This window comes from Notothenia rossii (assembly GCF_949606895.1).
Source record: "Notothenia rossii genome assembly, chromosome: 8".
Lineage (NCBI taxonomy): Eukaryota > Metazoa > Chordata > Actinopteri > Perciformes > Nototheniidae > Notothenia > Notothenia rossii.
In genome coordinates, this window is record NC_136906.1 from 71,920,803 (window position 1) to 71,937,624 (window position 16,822).

The window sequence follows — 16,822 nt, forward strand, 5'->3', positions numbered from 1 at the left end:
GAATCATGGGGTAAATACGGATCATTTTCTTACTTATGGAAACTTGGCAGAGGTCTAGTTCATCAAGTTGTTGAATATAATCCAGGGTTCGGAGCCGTCTTAATATCCACTTTCTTCTCTGGTGATAGGGTTTCAAGTAACCTAGCAGCGAGGCACCATTATTATTATTAGTGAAATTATTATTTTAAATTCTATTTTCTTGGGTACAGAAAGTTGTCTCATCTCTGCCCAGCATTTGTTTACTACAGTATGTCTGTTTCTGTAAACTGCAGCTACTTAATGGACTTATTGGACTGTAAAAAACAATTATAGAGTTAAAGGATATTTTTTTCCCTAAGCACAATTTCAGTTAAATTCAATTGATAAAGCCTCTCAGCAAATCTATGTATTTGTCTTCATGACATGACACTAAAGGCAACAACTCCCGCTTCGGATTGATCCAAACACAAAGCAGGGGGCATTTGAACTCCTTCTTTGGTCCTCGAACAAAAATAAATTTACACTGGCTTGCCACTAAACCGACCGGCTATTATTCCAGCATTAAAAAGTAATGGCCATTGATATTTATAGTCTTTGGTTACTGTGCTCCGTGTCAGCCCTTAGAAAGAAAACAAAACTGTTTTGACACACTTTAGTTTCAGAAAAGAAAAGCTGCCAATGCCTTCTCTTTGGACATTTCATTTGCTCGTGTGCTCATGGTTTTGCCTCACAGAAAAATGGAAAACTGCAAATAACTGTTGTGTGCCACAAGAAGAGTTCCACCGCTATCTTTTGTTGAATTATTAGAAGACACAATGTGACTGTGTCATGATCTAATGAATCAGTGAGCCGTCTGGCTGTTCGGGCTCCTAATGAATATCAGGCGGGAACATAAACTTTAGTGATGTGACATTTGCGTGTCCTTATTATAGTCGCTTTATCCTCCAGACTGTCTGAGTGTGCCAAATAAGATATACCACCCAATAAGAGAAAGTCAAGACAACCTTTGAGACAAAAGAAGCCAATTAAACACACTTTCCAGACACTACTGTATGGAAAAGATTCATGATAATAAATGGTATTATGTCATACAATAACTGTTGGGAAAATACTGAATGTACTCTTCTAATATCAGAGTAGCTCATGGTAACAAAGGCCCTACGTAGCTGTGGACGTAACAGGATGTGTGATTACCTAGAAGAGCGTCAGGACTGTTTTAGGCATATGATAGCTAAGTGACAATGAATAACATGATGATCGAGCCTCTATGGAGATAGACACATGACTGCTATGTTTATTGCTTACGCAGGCCTTAGCTAAACATTGAATACTGCTTTGAACCGGTATCTTGTGACTGCAACACTCTCTTGTATTTAAGGCATGTGAAGGACACTATTGGGGGAACTATTCGTCCCATGCAGCTTTGTATGTGATGACTACTTCCATTCTTGCAAGGGTAATAAATACATGTGTCCTGATATTGAAGATCAAGCCGGTGACGAGTGATATTTTCTTAACAATAACAAAAGCAAAATGTAACAAAATCACAATGTCGATGGTGCAATAAGCCTCGTCCGTACACTTCTTCAAGTAGGTTAAAACAAATATAACGGGTGCATTTGCAGATACTGTGTGACCCAGGTCTGGTGAGGTGAATCTGCAGATTGAGGGGCGGTGGAGCGGATGCTACCATGTCTGTCTGCCTGTCTGTCTGCTCCCGCCATATGGGCAGCCCGAGGCAGGTTACCTCACCAAGGTGAAAGTTTTACCTCAAAGTTAATACTGGATTTTCATTCAGTCAAAGTTTGGATGAAGTTATGACTATAATTAGTTTAATTAGGAGTTAGTCATCACGTGCAAAGACAGGTTTGCATGGAATGTATCCCTTTTTGGCTCAAAGGCAATATAAACAGCAGGCGGGCCTCAAGGTTACTTCAGCTGTCCAGATTGAAGATCTGAAGAAGACATGAACATCATTAATAACTCAGAAGTCATGATGATTGAGATACCTTAGTTGATGCATTAATTAAGGTATTGTTCCTGCATTAAGTCATGCTTGAGATACTATTAATACCTGTACATTACTGATAGTTCATGAGTACTACATGAATGTATTAAGTCATGCATGAATTCATGAACCCTTACCTTAAAGTGTTACCAGTAAAATGATGTCAATCGGCATTTTTATGTCAAATAGATTCAGTTGTTTGTTATTTCTATTTCTTTTTTTTAGCACAACAAAAATGAACACAATGACACACAACACACATACTGTATATTTTGTTCAGCACAGAGGGCGATCGGGAGCAGCAGACATTACAGTCAGGGTTCATATAACGCCTTAATAAGATCCATTACTTGATTTAATTGCATTTGTTCGCTAAGCCAGGTGCCAGTATAAGACTCATGCATCACATGACATGACATATGATAGCTTTACAATGTGGCGATGAGCCCAGGCACACGGCTCAGCAAGGACCTTGATGGGGACTTATGTCTCCAGTAGAAAGCTGTTGTCAAAGGATTGCACACACTCATTGTGAGTGTTCAAACACGATGTCTTATATGTCTTGTATGCATGCTAGGGTGTGTGTCTCACGTCGTCAGTTAGACTTCAATATGAGCATTCTTCTCTGTGACTTAAAATTATTATTAAAAAAATTGGACTCACTCATTACTAAGCTAAAACATCATTCAAATACCGTAAACATGACACAAAAGTGGTATTGATGATGTCATCTAACTCCAAACTAATTTCCCAAAATAAAAATTCCTTTAAAGTCAAGTTGTTGTTTTTAGAAATATAACAACATTTATACAAAGTTTTTTTTGTTTTTTGTATGTGAACACATCACATAGAAAACTTAAAAGGATCCCTGCTATGTATCTAATAAATAATATTATATAATAAAAATGTCTGGTGAGCAAACCAAGAACCTTTTATTTTGTATTGCTGTTGTTTGATTACTTGTTTCCATAGTAAGAAATTACACTCTAGTCCTAAAAGATGTATAGTCCCAAACATTGGTGAAAGTCTGATTTGTTAAAAGTAGAAGAAAAAAAACACAACCACAACAACATAAAGATACAAAGGATAGTACTCTGCAATATGTTCAGTACAGGATGAACTTTGCATTTTTCAATTAATTTTTGTTGTGTAACCTGGCACTGATGTTTATCATTGTCCCTATGTGTGCTCTTCTCATTACATCCAGAGATTTTCCATATTGTTTTCCTTTTGCTGTGTAAATTGAGCTGTGTTTGTGTTGTGCGTTTCACCTCTTTTTGCCAGCACATGTCAGTTTAGGACAGCATCTGTTCCCTGAGAGCAGCTGAACGAGCTGAACTGAGGCCAGAGCATGTTGGAGTATATCAGAAGAATCAGGTGACAGAGGCAGGTGACTGTGCTGCAGAGGCTGCAAATAGAGAGAAAATGCACCTCTTTGAGTTAGACACTGACGGGGCGGTGAAATATATACTGAGAGGAGGGCGGGAAGTCAAAAACAGGGATGAAAATAAATGTGTCTGAGGGTAAAATAAGTCAGCAAGACAAGCAGAAGCTATTTTTAAAACGAGCATCCAACTGAATAAAACATTATCCGGCTGTTGCCAAATGACCAGAATCACAAGGCAGGCGCAAAATAATCATGTCAAACTTTAACTGGCTTGTCACATATGTTTCGTTTTTAAATGACATCAAGCTGCACTATATTCTCATGCAATGTTTAATTTGCTGGACCGCAGGGACCCCCTCCAGTGTGTCAGGACTAACAACCATGAAATATTGTTTATGCTCATCAGTATCAGCTGTCTCTGCACCGTCACATGCGTCAGAGACTAAACACTTATTTCAGGTGCAGATGGATCAATGGCAGTTAATAGTGTGTGCATTTTTAGCAATTGTCTGCTGATTCACACTTGGCCCTATTCCTAGCCTAGATGTAAGTGTGTCACTGCTCTTTTTATATTCCACCAAAAATTATCTTCGTCATCCTCAGCCCCATCATCTGCTGTGACATCTGTGACTAATTATGCAAACTGTAGTCTGGGCGAGTTCTTCCCAGCCGCCGTCCATGATGTGCCCTCGGCCCTGTCACATAACTCCTTCCTCAACGCTTAAGTTAATATAACTGTCATTTATTTTCTTTGCATTGTTTTTTAGAATTATATTTACCACTATCTATTATTAAAAGTGGAAATCAAACTATTGATCGCTCATTTGTCAACCCTTTCTCCTGAAAATGATTTTCCAATAAGTTAACTTATCCGCTTTCTTGATAAAGAATCAAGAGAACGTTTTTTTTCGGATGATAGCCAGTTTTAAAGTTGTGGTTAACGTGTCAACAATCAACAATGAAACATAAACAAATGGTAACTTAGTAAAACACCTTGGTTCAGCTTTAAAAAAGTATTTGTTACATCACTCAAAGGTTGCATGTCATGGCCATTTCTACTGATCATAATTCCATTGTTGAGGTCTACTAGAATAGATTTATATTGTGCAATTTTCCAAACTCACATTGGTTTCTCATACAGCATCTCTCTGTAATGTATGTGTATTCACCAGGTGTTCCCTCTCTGTCCTAAATGGCTTGTTGGTAGTTTACTGACTGTTTTGTAACAATGTACAATTAGCCTTTACTCTATGAAATGGAAATACATTATCCAATAACAAGTAACACAAATATCCCCCTCTAAAAGGGAGGGAAATTACCTTTATAATTAATTTAACAAAATTACTTCTATTTAATTCGCCAAATCAATCAATTACTCAAAGACAAATAGACAGTGAAATACATCTAAATAACACAAAACTTAAATTTCCTCAATTGTCTTTCGGCAATTGTACAACTATTTTGAGGGGACACACTGAACTGTAAATCTAACTTCTCTCTCTCCTTGATGTTTTCCTGTCTTCATCTCCAAGGTAACATCTCTTCACTTTCTCCCGCCGTCTTTCTGAAATGTGACCAATTACCACAGGTGTCACTAACTGAGAGACCCACGGCAACCAATCAAAAACAAAGTAGCTTAAACTAAAGGCATAATCTGTGTATGTTTTTGTCTGTTTACCGCACTGTTTGCCTTCAATCGTGTTTGTAATTGTTACTTTTAAATACTTATGAAATCATTTACATAATTTTGACCATAGCTACAATAATTTTTAGCAAACAAATATAACAACTGTTTATACAATACTTTTGACAAACTACTTCCAGCTCGTCCATCTTTTTTAGCCACCAAATGTTAGCCACCAAAAGCCACGATTACTTTTAGTTAACCAAATAATGCAGCTATTTTTTTTATATTTGAGCATCTCTACAATCTTTCCACGTACCCCTGTTTGGGAATTACTTGTCATAGCTGTTGACGGAGAAAGAGGTCAGAAAATGGAGCACGTTGGCTGAGCAATTACATCATAATTCTGAGTATCTTTTTTTCCCCTTCATTTGTTATCATTCTTGGCAGCAAAAGGAAAGTGTTTAGCACCCTTGGCAGCTGGTTACCACAGGGTTTCAGCATCTATTCCCTAAAGAAACTATTTCAAATTCCAGGATCATATTACACACCCTACACATGTTCTCACTTTCTCTTCACTCTTTCTCTCTTCCTGCCAACACAGACACACTTTTAAAGCGGATAACCCAAATGGAGCACTTGAAACAGATACCTCTGTTATTTGAGTTGACCTCCTTCGAGCCTGGAAAGAAATCCTACATTAGCAATGAATACAAATTAAAGACTTCCTACCATCTGAATTAAGTTTTAAAGCTTTACACGTAATTCCCTCAATGGATCTTTTTTTAATTGACTACAGGTGAGATCATGAGTTATGTATTCAAAATCTGTTTCCCTTCATCTTTATTTCTTACCCTTTCATCCCACTATATTTCCTGTCCCCTCCTACCCTCTTCTCCAGCCCTCCCTCTCCGTTGTGTACAGTATCTGTGTATCTGAACCCCATTTTAGTCCAGCTGTGTTGTGAGTTTTAAAACAAGTCCATATCAACTGTATATCAGGTACATAAATCACGTGATTTATTTAATTAGCTAAACCCTCCCTGAGATCTCACACTCTGCCTGGAATGCCTTGCTTACTGACCTCATGGAAAACCACGGCCTGCCAAGGTTTCTTCTCATATCCCCTAAAAAGGAACCTTAGGACTCCTTTTGGAAATAGACCCTGATAGGGATTTTTTTTTTCACAGTGAAAGCCAAACATAAAACTAGGACGGTCGAACACACACAGACACAGATTTCTGCTTTTGATGGAAGCACAGAAAACTTGTGAATGCTGTATTGCGTGAGATGATGAAAGGAATTCACAACAACACAGGTACATTCAGGTTGGTGATGCCTTTATTGTTTGGGCCTCAGCTGTGTGCTGGACGAGAGCACACGCTCCCAGGCCGTATTTGGAGCCCACAGAGGGGTAACCGAGTTAAAGTGAACCCAGACAGACACTTTGCCAATGTGCTGTCTCCTCTGGCGTTACAGCATGATTGCTTGTGATGAATATATCCCGTATACCACTTTCTCTCTCTCTGTCTTCTGCTCCCTGCCGGGGCTTATAATGAAAGTTTGATTGGAGAGATTATTCTTGCTGCAACAACAGAGTAAAGTCAAAACAGCAGACATCATTACAATTACTAAATAATAAAAAGAGCATAGTTCAAAATATTCTGATCCAGGTTGAAAAGCCAACATACAGTACATGAAGAGCCAAAAAGTGTCTTGGCATTTAAAGGATGGACCAGTGATTAAAGTATCTTGGTTTTGGGATAGGCCCAACTTTAAAGCAACAGGGTTTGGTGCCATGAAGGACACTGTCACATTATATACAGGACGAAACAGAGATTTAAGCCCCAAAGCTGCACTTAGCAGAATACCTTATACCTGCTGAATTTGGCTAGGCCTCAAACCCATCATTACATAAACTCTTTATTATACCATCTCAATTTTAACTGTGGAAATGTATTTTGACATTAAAACGATGTGTTACCATCTTTCGAACAACTCCTCCAGAATGAAGGACAAAATATGTTCCAATTCCTGTGATTTATAACTTTTTATAAATATTGTTATATACAAGAGCAACTATATGTAAAACATATGTGTTTTTCCATGAGAGAGGTTGCTTGGGTTTGCTTTTAGCTAAAAAACATCTTAGTATGGGCACCTGGATAGCTCACCTGCACTGGGTGACCCATTTACTGAGGCTTATTCGTTTCCGAAGTGACCCAGGATAAAATCCAAACCAAGATAAAAATCTGATGGGCACTCATGTTCATCAAGTCATCCACTCTCTCCTAACTGTGTGGCTGTTCTATCAATTACAATCAAAAAACCAAACACATTTTTTAAATATATTTAGAAACCAACATGATGGATGACGGGGACGTTTTGCTGATATGACGATGAAATATCAGTAGCAAGGGCACAAGCAGCAGGATATTGTTTAGTGCTGAAAAAAAACAAAAAAAATGCAACAAACTAATTGTTTTAATTGCAAATACGTGCATATTTTAACTTTCAAACGTCAGGTGTTAGTCAAAGGATTCTTTCTCCCAGATCTACAACCTCAATCTTTTCCTTACCTTAAACCAACTAACAAAGTTGGAAAAAGTACTTAGATAAGTATAAGTATAAGTAATCTTATTACAAGTGAAAGTCCTCAATTAGAAAGTAGTTGTGGAAATGTAGTATTGTCAGCTAAATAGAATGCTAAAGTACATTAAATTACGTTTTACAGTATGCTGGTACCTATGGTTAAATAAAGATAGTGGAGTAAAAAGTCGAATAAATCGAAAATACTCAAATAAAGTACAAGTATGACAAAATAGTACTTAAGCACAGTACTTGAGTAAATGTTACTTTCCACCAGTACCAAGTGGTTCAACTACCTGAGAAGACAGGCTTCATTTGAAATGACAATACACAAGTGGAAATAGACACGCCATCCCTTCAAACGCTTTAAAACCTCGATGTTATAGGGGTATACTGTATGAAGCTTTTGAATTATAGGGGCACTGACATAGTTTTTAGCCTCATTAACTGATGGCACTAAAATATATTGGCATCCAGCTTTGCACCTCTGCTGCCCTAATGAGTAATACTGCACTGAAATGATTGAAACAGCAAAATATGCTTTCCCTCTAATCCATTACTCATTAGAAATGAATGAGGCAACCATGCTTCTTAGATTCATGATTGCACTCGTTGACTTTAAATATTGATATTGTTTTTTCTTCCAATAAAATGTATTCCTAGAATTCTTGGCTTTCACACACAGGGACATTACACAGCAGCTGTCAGCAAAGCCCTCCGGGTCAAAAGCCGGACGAAGTAATGGAGTGAGGGCGGGAGGAGCAGGGCTTGTGTTTGAGGGACTGAATAAACACTCAGGGGTCATCTGGAGTTTGAGGTGTCTGTGACAGAGTACGGATGTGAGTTTAAGTTAGAAATGGGACATAATGTGTGGGATATGGCGGCTCAATGTCATTTTGTGATATATCATCTTTGGGTGATGTCTGCGGAAATGCTTACAAGTGGACCAGAGCTACACTTTATCTTTGGCCAGACGCATCTGGAGATGAAAGAAGGAGGCACGCTGGGAAGCAGAGTGGGCTGCTGCTCAAATACAGTGTGTACCAAACGGTTGACACAGTCGCTGTTTATCTGCATGGATGTACAGAACATTCCTCCATCTGCGCAGTATTTTCTAGATGGCGTAAAAGAGTGACGTCACACGAAGCCGGCTGCTCGGGCCACCTGTATGGTGAAGAATTAGGCCGGCCATATACGGATAAATATTGGGATTCTGTGTAACACCTTGGAGCACATGTCAGCTTTGCAGAAAGAGTTTGTTTACCGACCAGTGCAAAGATACACGTGCTGACAGTCAGCTGTTAGTCGAGTTGTAAATCATCAGAACTGCTTCGAAAGGAGATTCTTTGTGTCTTTTTCACATTCTCGTTGTTTTTTTCTAAAGGGGCTCTTTTATGCTTTTTAGGGGTTTTCCCTTTCCTATAATGTGGTTTTTGTGCATGTAAATGGTCTTCTAAAGCTAAAATCCCAAAGTTCCCTCCACAGGGAGTTTCTCTCCCACAAACTCCCCCCTGATTTGCTCCATTAAACCTCTTTAAACTGTTTCCTCACAGTATATAACCATGCCATAATCCAAATGACAGAAGCTTTTACAATTACTCAAAATGTCTGAGTCACCTTCATTTAGCACCCTGCACTCACAATAATCAACAACATAGCAAACGATTTAATCTCAATCTCTGATATTATTTGAAACGCACAGTTTCTCCTTCAGCGGTGTTGGAGGATGCAGTTTCAGTTTGAAAATGTAATACATTGTTATCAAAAGCAGAAGAATAAAAGTACAATTTACACTTGAACAATTGTTAAAAGATAATCTATATGAGAGCGATATACTAATTGATTTAGTTTAACTATTTATTTCGAGGCTTTTATAAACGACTAAACCTCATTCGGAATTCTTCCGAAAGTAATTAACCACATGAGAAGCTTCCCTTCATTACACATTTAGGCAAAGACAACAGGATCCAGCCGTCTACTGTTTTCACCTTTGCCTCTCGGTCTGGAGTGAAACCCTGCCCCACACACACACACACACACGCACACACACACGCACACGCACACGCACACGCACACGCACACGCACACGCACACACACACTGATCTGATGAGTGTTTTATACAGTGTGGCCCTGGGTCCGGAGACGTCTGAGCACATGATCAGTCACCCCGGAGAGCCCGCCAGCAGCATTTCTGTTACACATCCTGAAGTCTCCTCTCCAGAGACTTTGTCTTCTGTTTGATATACATTATGTATGTGTGTAAACCATGGCGTGTTTCATAACACACTTTGTTAACCCTGTCCCACTGGTGTGCACATATCTTTCTTTTTATAGATGTGAAATTACACCATTGTGGTCTTTTGTTTGCGTGTTGTGGGCATATATTATTTACACATTGGTTACTTCCGCTTTTTTACAAATTCCTGATAAATTAGCCCCTGATAAATGTGCCGCCTCTGTGAGCATCCCACCCCCATTAGCTGAGCTGCGGAGCTGATGAATAGGTTGTGCTCTTCATCTGGTTGGCGAGAACAAATTGTGCCTGGTAATCAATGAAAATGTAATTGACTGACAGAGAAGCGGAGCCCTAACAGGCACATTATGCCATTCTTTGATGTTTTTTCAAAGCCTGTTTATATCCCTGTCTAATTAATCAGTCTAATGAAGGCTTTGGATGCAGTGGGTGGTGTTGTGTTTTAGAGACAGATACCACAGAACTGTAAGTGCTGAGCTGTCATCTTTGGAGGGAAACTCACAATCAAAGGATCAAAAGGTGAAACAGTAGCCAGAATCAATTATGTTATTTGTATTGGTAGAGATGACTAAGATTGGAAGAAACCATGAAATTAGAAAATATGAGTAAGGTTGAACATGGCATAGCACTGAATAAAGATGTGGGACCATCTGCTTGGATGAATAATTGGATTCGAAATTGTGAAATGAATTGCAGAGTAATATTAATTTGTTCACGACTTTACATTCAATCTCCAAATTATATAAGCAGTAATTCAGAACGGCAAGGGTATCATAAGGGAATATTCTCCTCTCTGAAAAATGATTTGTTTTGAAGAATGTAAATGAGCTTGTTGCTAGAGGTCTCAACGTAAATGATTGGCTGTAAATTACGCCTCAGTAATGAGAGGCAGCAGCGAGGGGGGAATGAGCTTTAGAGTATGCTGCACCTGTGCCCCGTTGACATTTATAAACCCGAGCCTCCCCTGCTTGTTAGTTTTGCGTAACAAGTCGTTTAAAAGCTCTTATCGCATTTCCACATTATGCAATTTTCATATTTTTCTTTCACATGATAATTACAGAAATTAGATTATGAGACGATCGACCCCGGGTTGCAGCGAAGTCTTTGATTTTCCTTTTATATGTTGCAACAATCATTACACAAATTGAGAAACTGAGCTAATTTTAGCGGGAATCACTGTTTCCTTCAGAAAGACCTGATGGCCTGTCATTTCCCACATGTCTCTTTTCCGTTTTCCCAGTCTATGCATGAAATATGTGCAAATATCTGCAGCCAAGTGTTCTGTATCTAAGCTTCAGCTGGTGCAAAGGTCTGGGGTTATTCAGATGTCATTCAAACCTCTTTGGACCGTTGTTTTTTTCACCTTTCAGAGCGGTGAGGCAGCACTTTTTCCTCTTCCTGTGCAGTGACGGCAATTCATGTAAACAGAGGCAGTGGCCCTGGTGGCACAAGCCGTGGAGACGTCCTGTCTTATGATAGCTTTGTCACTTTAGTGGGGGAGCAGGGAAAGGAGGAGGAGGGGAGGAAGAGCTTGTCATGCGGGTCGCTTCTCTCTCTCTCTCTCTCTCTCTCTCTCTCTCTCTCTCTCTCTCTCTCTCTCTCTCTCTCACGGTGGGTCTGCTGGCCTTGTCGCCTCCAGCTCCTGCGTCTGCTTTTGACATGCACCGCTGTCACTCCGGTCCTCCCCGTGTCCCGATCCTCTGCTGACAGATTCTGACAGGCCTGCAGCTCACACTGTGTTCACCTGAACACACTGCCCTGCTCTTTCTGTGATCAACGGCCACTAAGTGGATTTACTTACCAGCAGAATATACTTCCTCGAATGAGACTGAAAGAGAGTCCCCTTTAAATAGGAAATAACCAGGGCCGTCCCTGGCGAACATGAGGCCCCATGCAGGGGCACCGTAAGGGGGTGAAAAGTTAGGACGATTCTAAGGGCCCGTGACTGACAGGGGCCCAAACCATTTTAGAACATTAAGAAAAAAACGTTTAAGTAACCAACGTGATTATCTTTTCATGGGGCCCAAAATCCCTGGCCGCGCCCCTGGCCCCACGCAAAGTTATATGATGAGGCCCTCTGTTTCACGAGCGTCGACGGGGTGGGGGGGGCACTGCTAGTGGAGCCTCGCAGCGGCGAAACCGTGCCGCGCCACACATGCAGCGCATAGCAGCGCATAGGTTCGGCTCAGTTGAGGCACCCTCCGCCAGGTGAGGCCCCCTCCGCAAGGTGAGGCCCCACGCAGTCTGCATGATCGGCCTGCAGGGAGGGACGTCCCTGGAAATAACACACTCTTTCTTTTAGCATATCAAAGTTCAAATCATAGGCAATACAACTCACTCATGCTCAGTTTAACACTCAGGGTTTTTGACCTTACTCAGTCTGGTATGACCAGTAGCGTATGTTATCTTGGGTTTTCCATTTTTCAGTCGGTTTTCATTATGTAACTCTATAGCCGTCCTCTGCTTGTGCTTCCATTTTTCTTTTTTCAGTACTTATGAATTAAGTTAAAATAGCTCAAAGAAAACCTTTCAAGCTATTTAAAGTTATGGATAAATGGTTAAAATTGAGATAAATTGTATTTAAAAAATCATGTAATCCAGTTTAAAATATATATATATATATATATATATATATATATATATATTATATATAAGAAAAAGGGTTTTGGTCATCTTTAAGGCGGTTTTTTCACCAGAAAATCAGTCTCTTTGGTAAACATGTGCAGGGGTAAGATGTGAATAAAAATAGGCAATGCAGCTCTGAAGCTCTGTCTCTTTGCTCAGTGAGCAGGTCTTTCTTTTAGTCTTTAGTTCTTCAGGTTTTTCCCTCCACAAAGATATATATATATATATATATCACTTGTTATGGCTCTCATTTTCCCTCGCCCAACTGGGAAAGCTTTAAAGAGATTTGGCACCAGATAGACAGATGGATCAACCACACGGATCAGTGTGACAATAACACCAGAGCCCAAACAATTAAATAAACCCTCAGAGTAATTAAATTCAAACTGTTGGTCAACCTTTTCCATTTGATGATCCCATTGTTATCAGAGACATCATCTCGGCTCCTGTGTGCAGCAGGTCCACATGTGGGGAATATATCTCTCACTCTGTAATGATGTTGCATGGAAAGCTGCTTTCCTGCGCTATACAATAGGAGGGAGAGGATGACGTTACGTGACATAAGGTTGGCGCTTAACCTAAAATGTGCCAGAAGGAGGCTCAAATCCATCCTGAAATTCATGAGCTCTGCGGTGTGAGTGAATACAGAATAAGTCTGAGTCAGTCTGAGTCATACTGATATGAAATTGGCTGCTGGAGAGCACTCGCTGGTATTCTCCACACAGCCATTTCAGTCCCTGACAATACAATATTGAAATGAATATACTTTATTTAGATCATTTGAATAGAAATAAATATATGTCATGGTGACACATAGAATAATATTTAGAATGGGTTTATAATTTCTTAAAAGGATAGTTCGGTTTAAGAATTATAGTGTTTGTACAAATCAACACAGGCGGGAGTTTTACACTGGTTAATGAATCATTGAGATAGGTAATTAAAATAAAAAACTGTGCTTCAGAACAGGCAGTATGAGAAAGATAAAGACCATTTGAACATTAATACATGGAAACATGAAACAGACGAGGCAGAAAATATGAACCTGGAAATTAGCATTATATGTCCACTTCAAGCAGCAACCCTTCTGAACCTCCCAACCATGAAAGTCCATAAAGAAAAGTAAATACAAATACATATTAATGAATAAAAAGGAAGAAGAAGAAGAAGAAGGGGGGAGTGGGTGGAGAAAAAAGACGCAATAACTCGAAAAAGTAAACCAATAACAACAATACCAGTATTTGCGTATTAACATTCCTCTTCCTCATTTCCATATATATTTTTAATCTGTCTGTGGTAAATGGTTCATTGCTTCTTCTCAGTTTTATGGGAAATAAACTACAAAAAAGCTTCTTGTTCAAACTTTGGCATTACATGTTCTGTGCCATTAAGCTGCCTCATTAACTCTGTGGAAAAGTTATGTTCTTATTTGGGGGGAGGCTGTGTCACTGTTCAGAAGAGTCAATGAAGCACACACAAACCCACACTGCCGACTTATTGTATTCTGCTACCGGGCTCTTGTAATCCTCAGATTCAAAAGGACTGCAGGACAAAGAGAGATTTCATAAACCAAATAAGGACTAATATTTGCACGTATTCTGCTCTGTCAAGTTTATTTGATCTGGAAAAATGTAGAGGACTAATTATGTGAGAATGTATTCATTAGCTGAGGTCACTTCACAGAGACCTATCGTCAATGAATAATTCAGGCTGTCTCAAACACACACGGCATCAATGCTCGGACAGTCCCGCCGCATGGCTGTGCATTCTCATCTTCAATTTCCTTCTTCCGCTGTGAGATGAAGAGTCTTTGAATGTATAAGAAGTAAAAGAATACAAATGATTTCTATGTGTCTTCTCTGAGTTGGACTATCTGTCCCAGCCTGCAGCCTTCTTTTCTCAGACCCCTGTCCTCTGCACTGTAGATTTAATTAGTTCTGCCCTAGTAACCCTGCTCCTTTCTCCATCTCCCCCTCAGGATATGGACATGCAGCCCCCAGCACAGATGGAGGGAAGGTGTTCTGCATGCTCTACGCCCTCCTGGGCATCCCTCTCACCTTGGTGATGTTCCAGAGCGTAGGTGAACGGATCAACACCTTCGTCAGGTTCCTGCTGCACCGCCTGAAGAAGTGCATCGGCATGAGGCACACCGAGGTGTCCATGGTCAACATGGTGACCATCGGCTTCATATCCTGCACATGCACGCTGTGTGTGGGGGCGCTGGCCTTCTCGCACTTTGAAGGATGGAGCTTCTTTCACGCTTACTACTACTGCTTCATCACGCTCACCACCATAGGCTTCGGGGACTACGTGGCGCTGCAGAACGAGCATGCGCTGCAGACCAAGCCGGAGTACGTGGCCTTCAGCTTCATCTACATCCTGACGGGCCTGGCTGTGATCGGAGCCTTCCTCAACTTAGCCGTGCTGCGCTTCATGACCATGAACGCAGAGGACGAGAAGAGGGATGCCGAGCAGAGGGCTCTCCTCGCTCATAACGGTCAGGCAGGCGGACACATACACTGCTCTGTAGACCAGGCCTCCGACTCCTCCACGCCCTCGGGCTGTGGAGGGAGCGGGGTTGGAGGAAGTGGTGGAGGGGCGGCGGGCCGGGGTCTACGTAATGTTTACGCTGAAGTGCTCCACTTCCAATCCATGTGCTCCTGCCTTTGGTACAAAAGCAGAGAGAAGCTTCAATACTCCATGCCCATGATCATACCGCGTGACCTCTCCACCTCGGACACCTACATGGAGCATGGCGAGGCGTTCTCCAACCCGCTGCACTCTAACGGCTGTGTGTGCAGCCTGCAGCGCCACTCAGGCATCAGCTCAGTTTCCACTGGTCTGCACAGCATCAACACTTACAGAAGACTCAATAAACGCAGAAGCTCCATCTAACCTCGGTGGACTTTATGTTTTTCTGAGGTTAAGTCCTCAAGGAGGAAACTGCTAACATTAGCTGAGGACATCCGAGGAATACTCCAGTCCTCCAGGGACGCAGAACTCCCGATGTTTGCTTCTTTCTGGCACTGAGAAGCCTCCAGACTCCATGTTTTTGACTTCCATTAGCTAAGCACAAACCATCGAGCACTAACATCATTGTTGATGTCACGGAGAAATAATGCTAATGGTTGTTTAAGAAGCATTCTCAACACACGAACTCTGAAACTGTTGCTGCGTGAAGACAGGGGGGAAAACGTGTGCAGCTCTCTTCACTCGTGAATTCTTATATTAAAATAATATTGAATTCATTATTTTCTTTGTTCAGACGACAGAATTTACTTTTCTAGTATGAAAAGGGACAAAGTACACTGTGAGACACCTTTTTAAGAGGGATTGTATATATAATTCCCACTTTTTCCAAGAAAGGAATCTTTGGTTGTACGTATTATAATCACTGCAGTGAAATGAAAATATGTATATATTTGGACACTTCACTTGTAGGCATTATGGAGGAAAAGCTTATTTTTTCAGTGAAAGATTTCCAAAATGTCCTCAGTGTCCTCCTGCGTGTCTGTTACTGAAGTTCAGGTTCAAGTCAAGCCTTTCTGTCTGTTTCATGTTTTTTCCTTCCATGTTGACAGCATTTGAACGACGATAGAGAATGATCGAGCAGGTTCAGCTTTAAATGTTTTGTTAATAGACGGGACACATGTAGCTCTGTCTCTGACTACTAAAGGCCTCCCTGCCGACTCTTTCAGACCTCACCACTATGAATCTATCGTTCATAGTTCTTCCATACATCAAACTATTTGATGTACCTGTTGCTCATCATATGTTTTCATATAGCACAACTATATTCTGATAGTTTGACCGTGTAAGCTCACATTGTGCATAGTATATAGAGAGTGATATCTTGTTCACTGCTGCACCTTAGAAGACTTTAAAGTTTAGGGCATTCTGTGCACAATTTTATTTTTGTATTTAATCCAATCACTTCATGTTTTGTTATGTAAATCACACACTTTAATTCATTGTTTCATTTGTTATCAGTCCGAGAGGTTTACTCTGCGTTGTTAATGGTTGAGAATAATAGCCGTACACCTCACTTGTGAAGATCTGAGTTTGCACCTCATGCCCTTTGGCGGGTCTTCGCTCCACATAAACAAACTCCATTAACTGAGGTCTTTGTGCAGTGTTCCTTTGTGTTCTTGTTTTGTTATTTTTTTCTTACATAATCATTGTTTTTTACTTAAAAATATCTAAATCTTTTAGACATATAACCTTCATTTCAGTCACATTTTCACCTTTATCTTTTCTACTGGAAAGTTCTTATGAACATTGTTTAGCCTCTCTAATGAACTGAAAGAGGGACTGGAGCTTTGTGTGGCTATACATACTATGGATTTTTCTTCTATA

General features: G+C 40.4%; 1 protein-coding gene across 1 annotated transcript in view; it reads left to right on the plus strand.

Moving 5' to 3' along the window:
• kcnk3a (potassium channel, subfamily K, member 3a) overlaps positions 1-16,800 on the plus strand; it is a 34,962-nt gene extending 18,162 nt beyond the window's left edge. Inside the window, exon 2 of the mRNA XM_079646319.1 lies at positions 14,445-16,800. Coding sequence (XP_079502445.1) covers positions 14,445-15,361 — 917 coding nt within the window. The 3' untranslated portion in view covers positions 15,362-16,800. The remainder of the gene's footprint in view (positions 1-14,444) is intronic.
• The last annotated feature ends 22 nt before the right edge of the window (positions 16,801-16,822 follow it).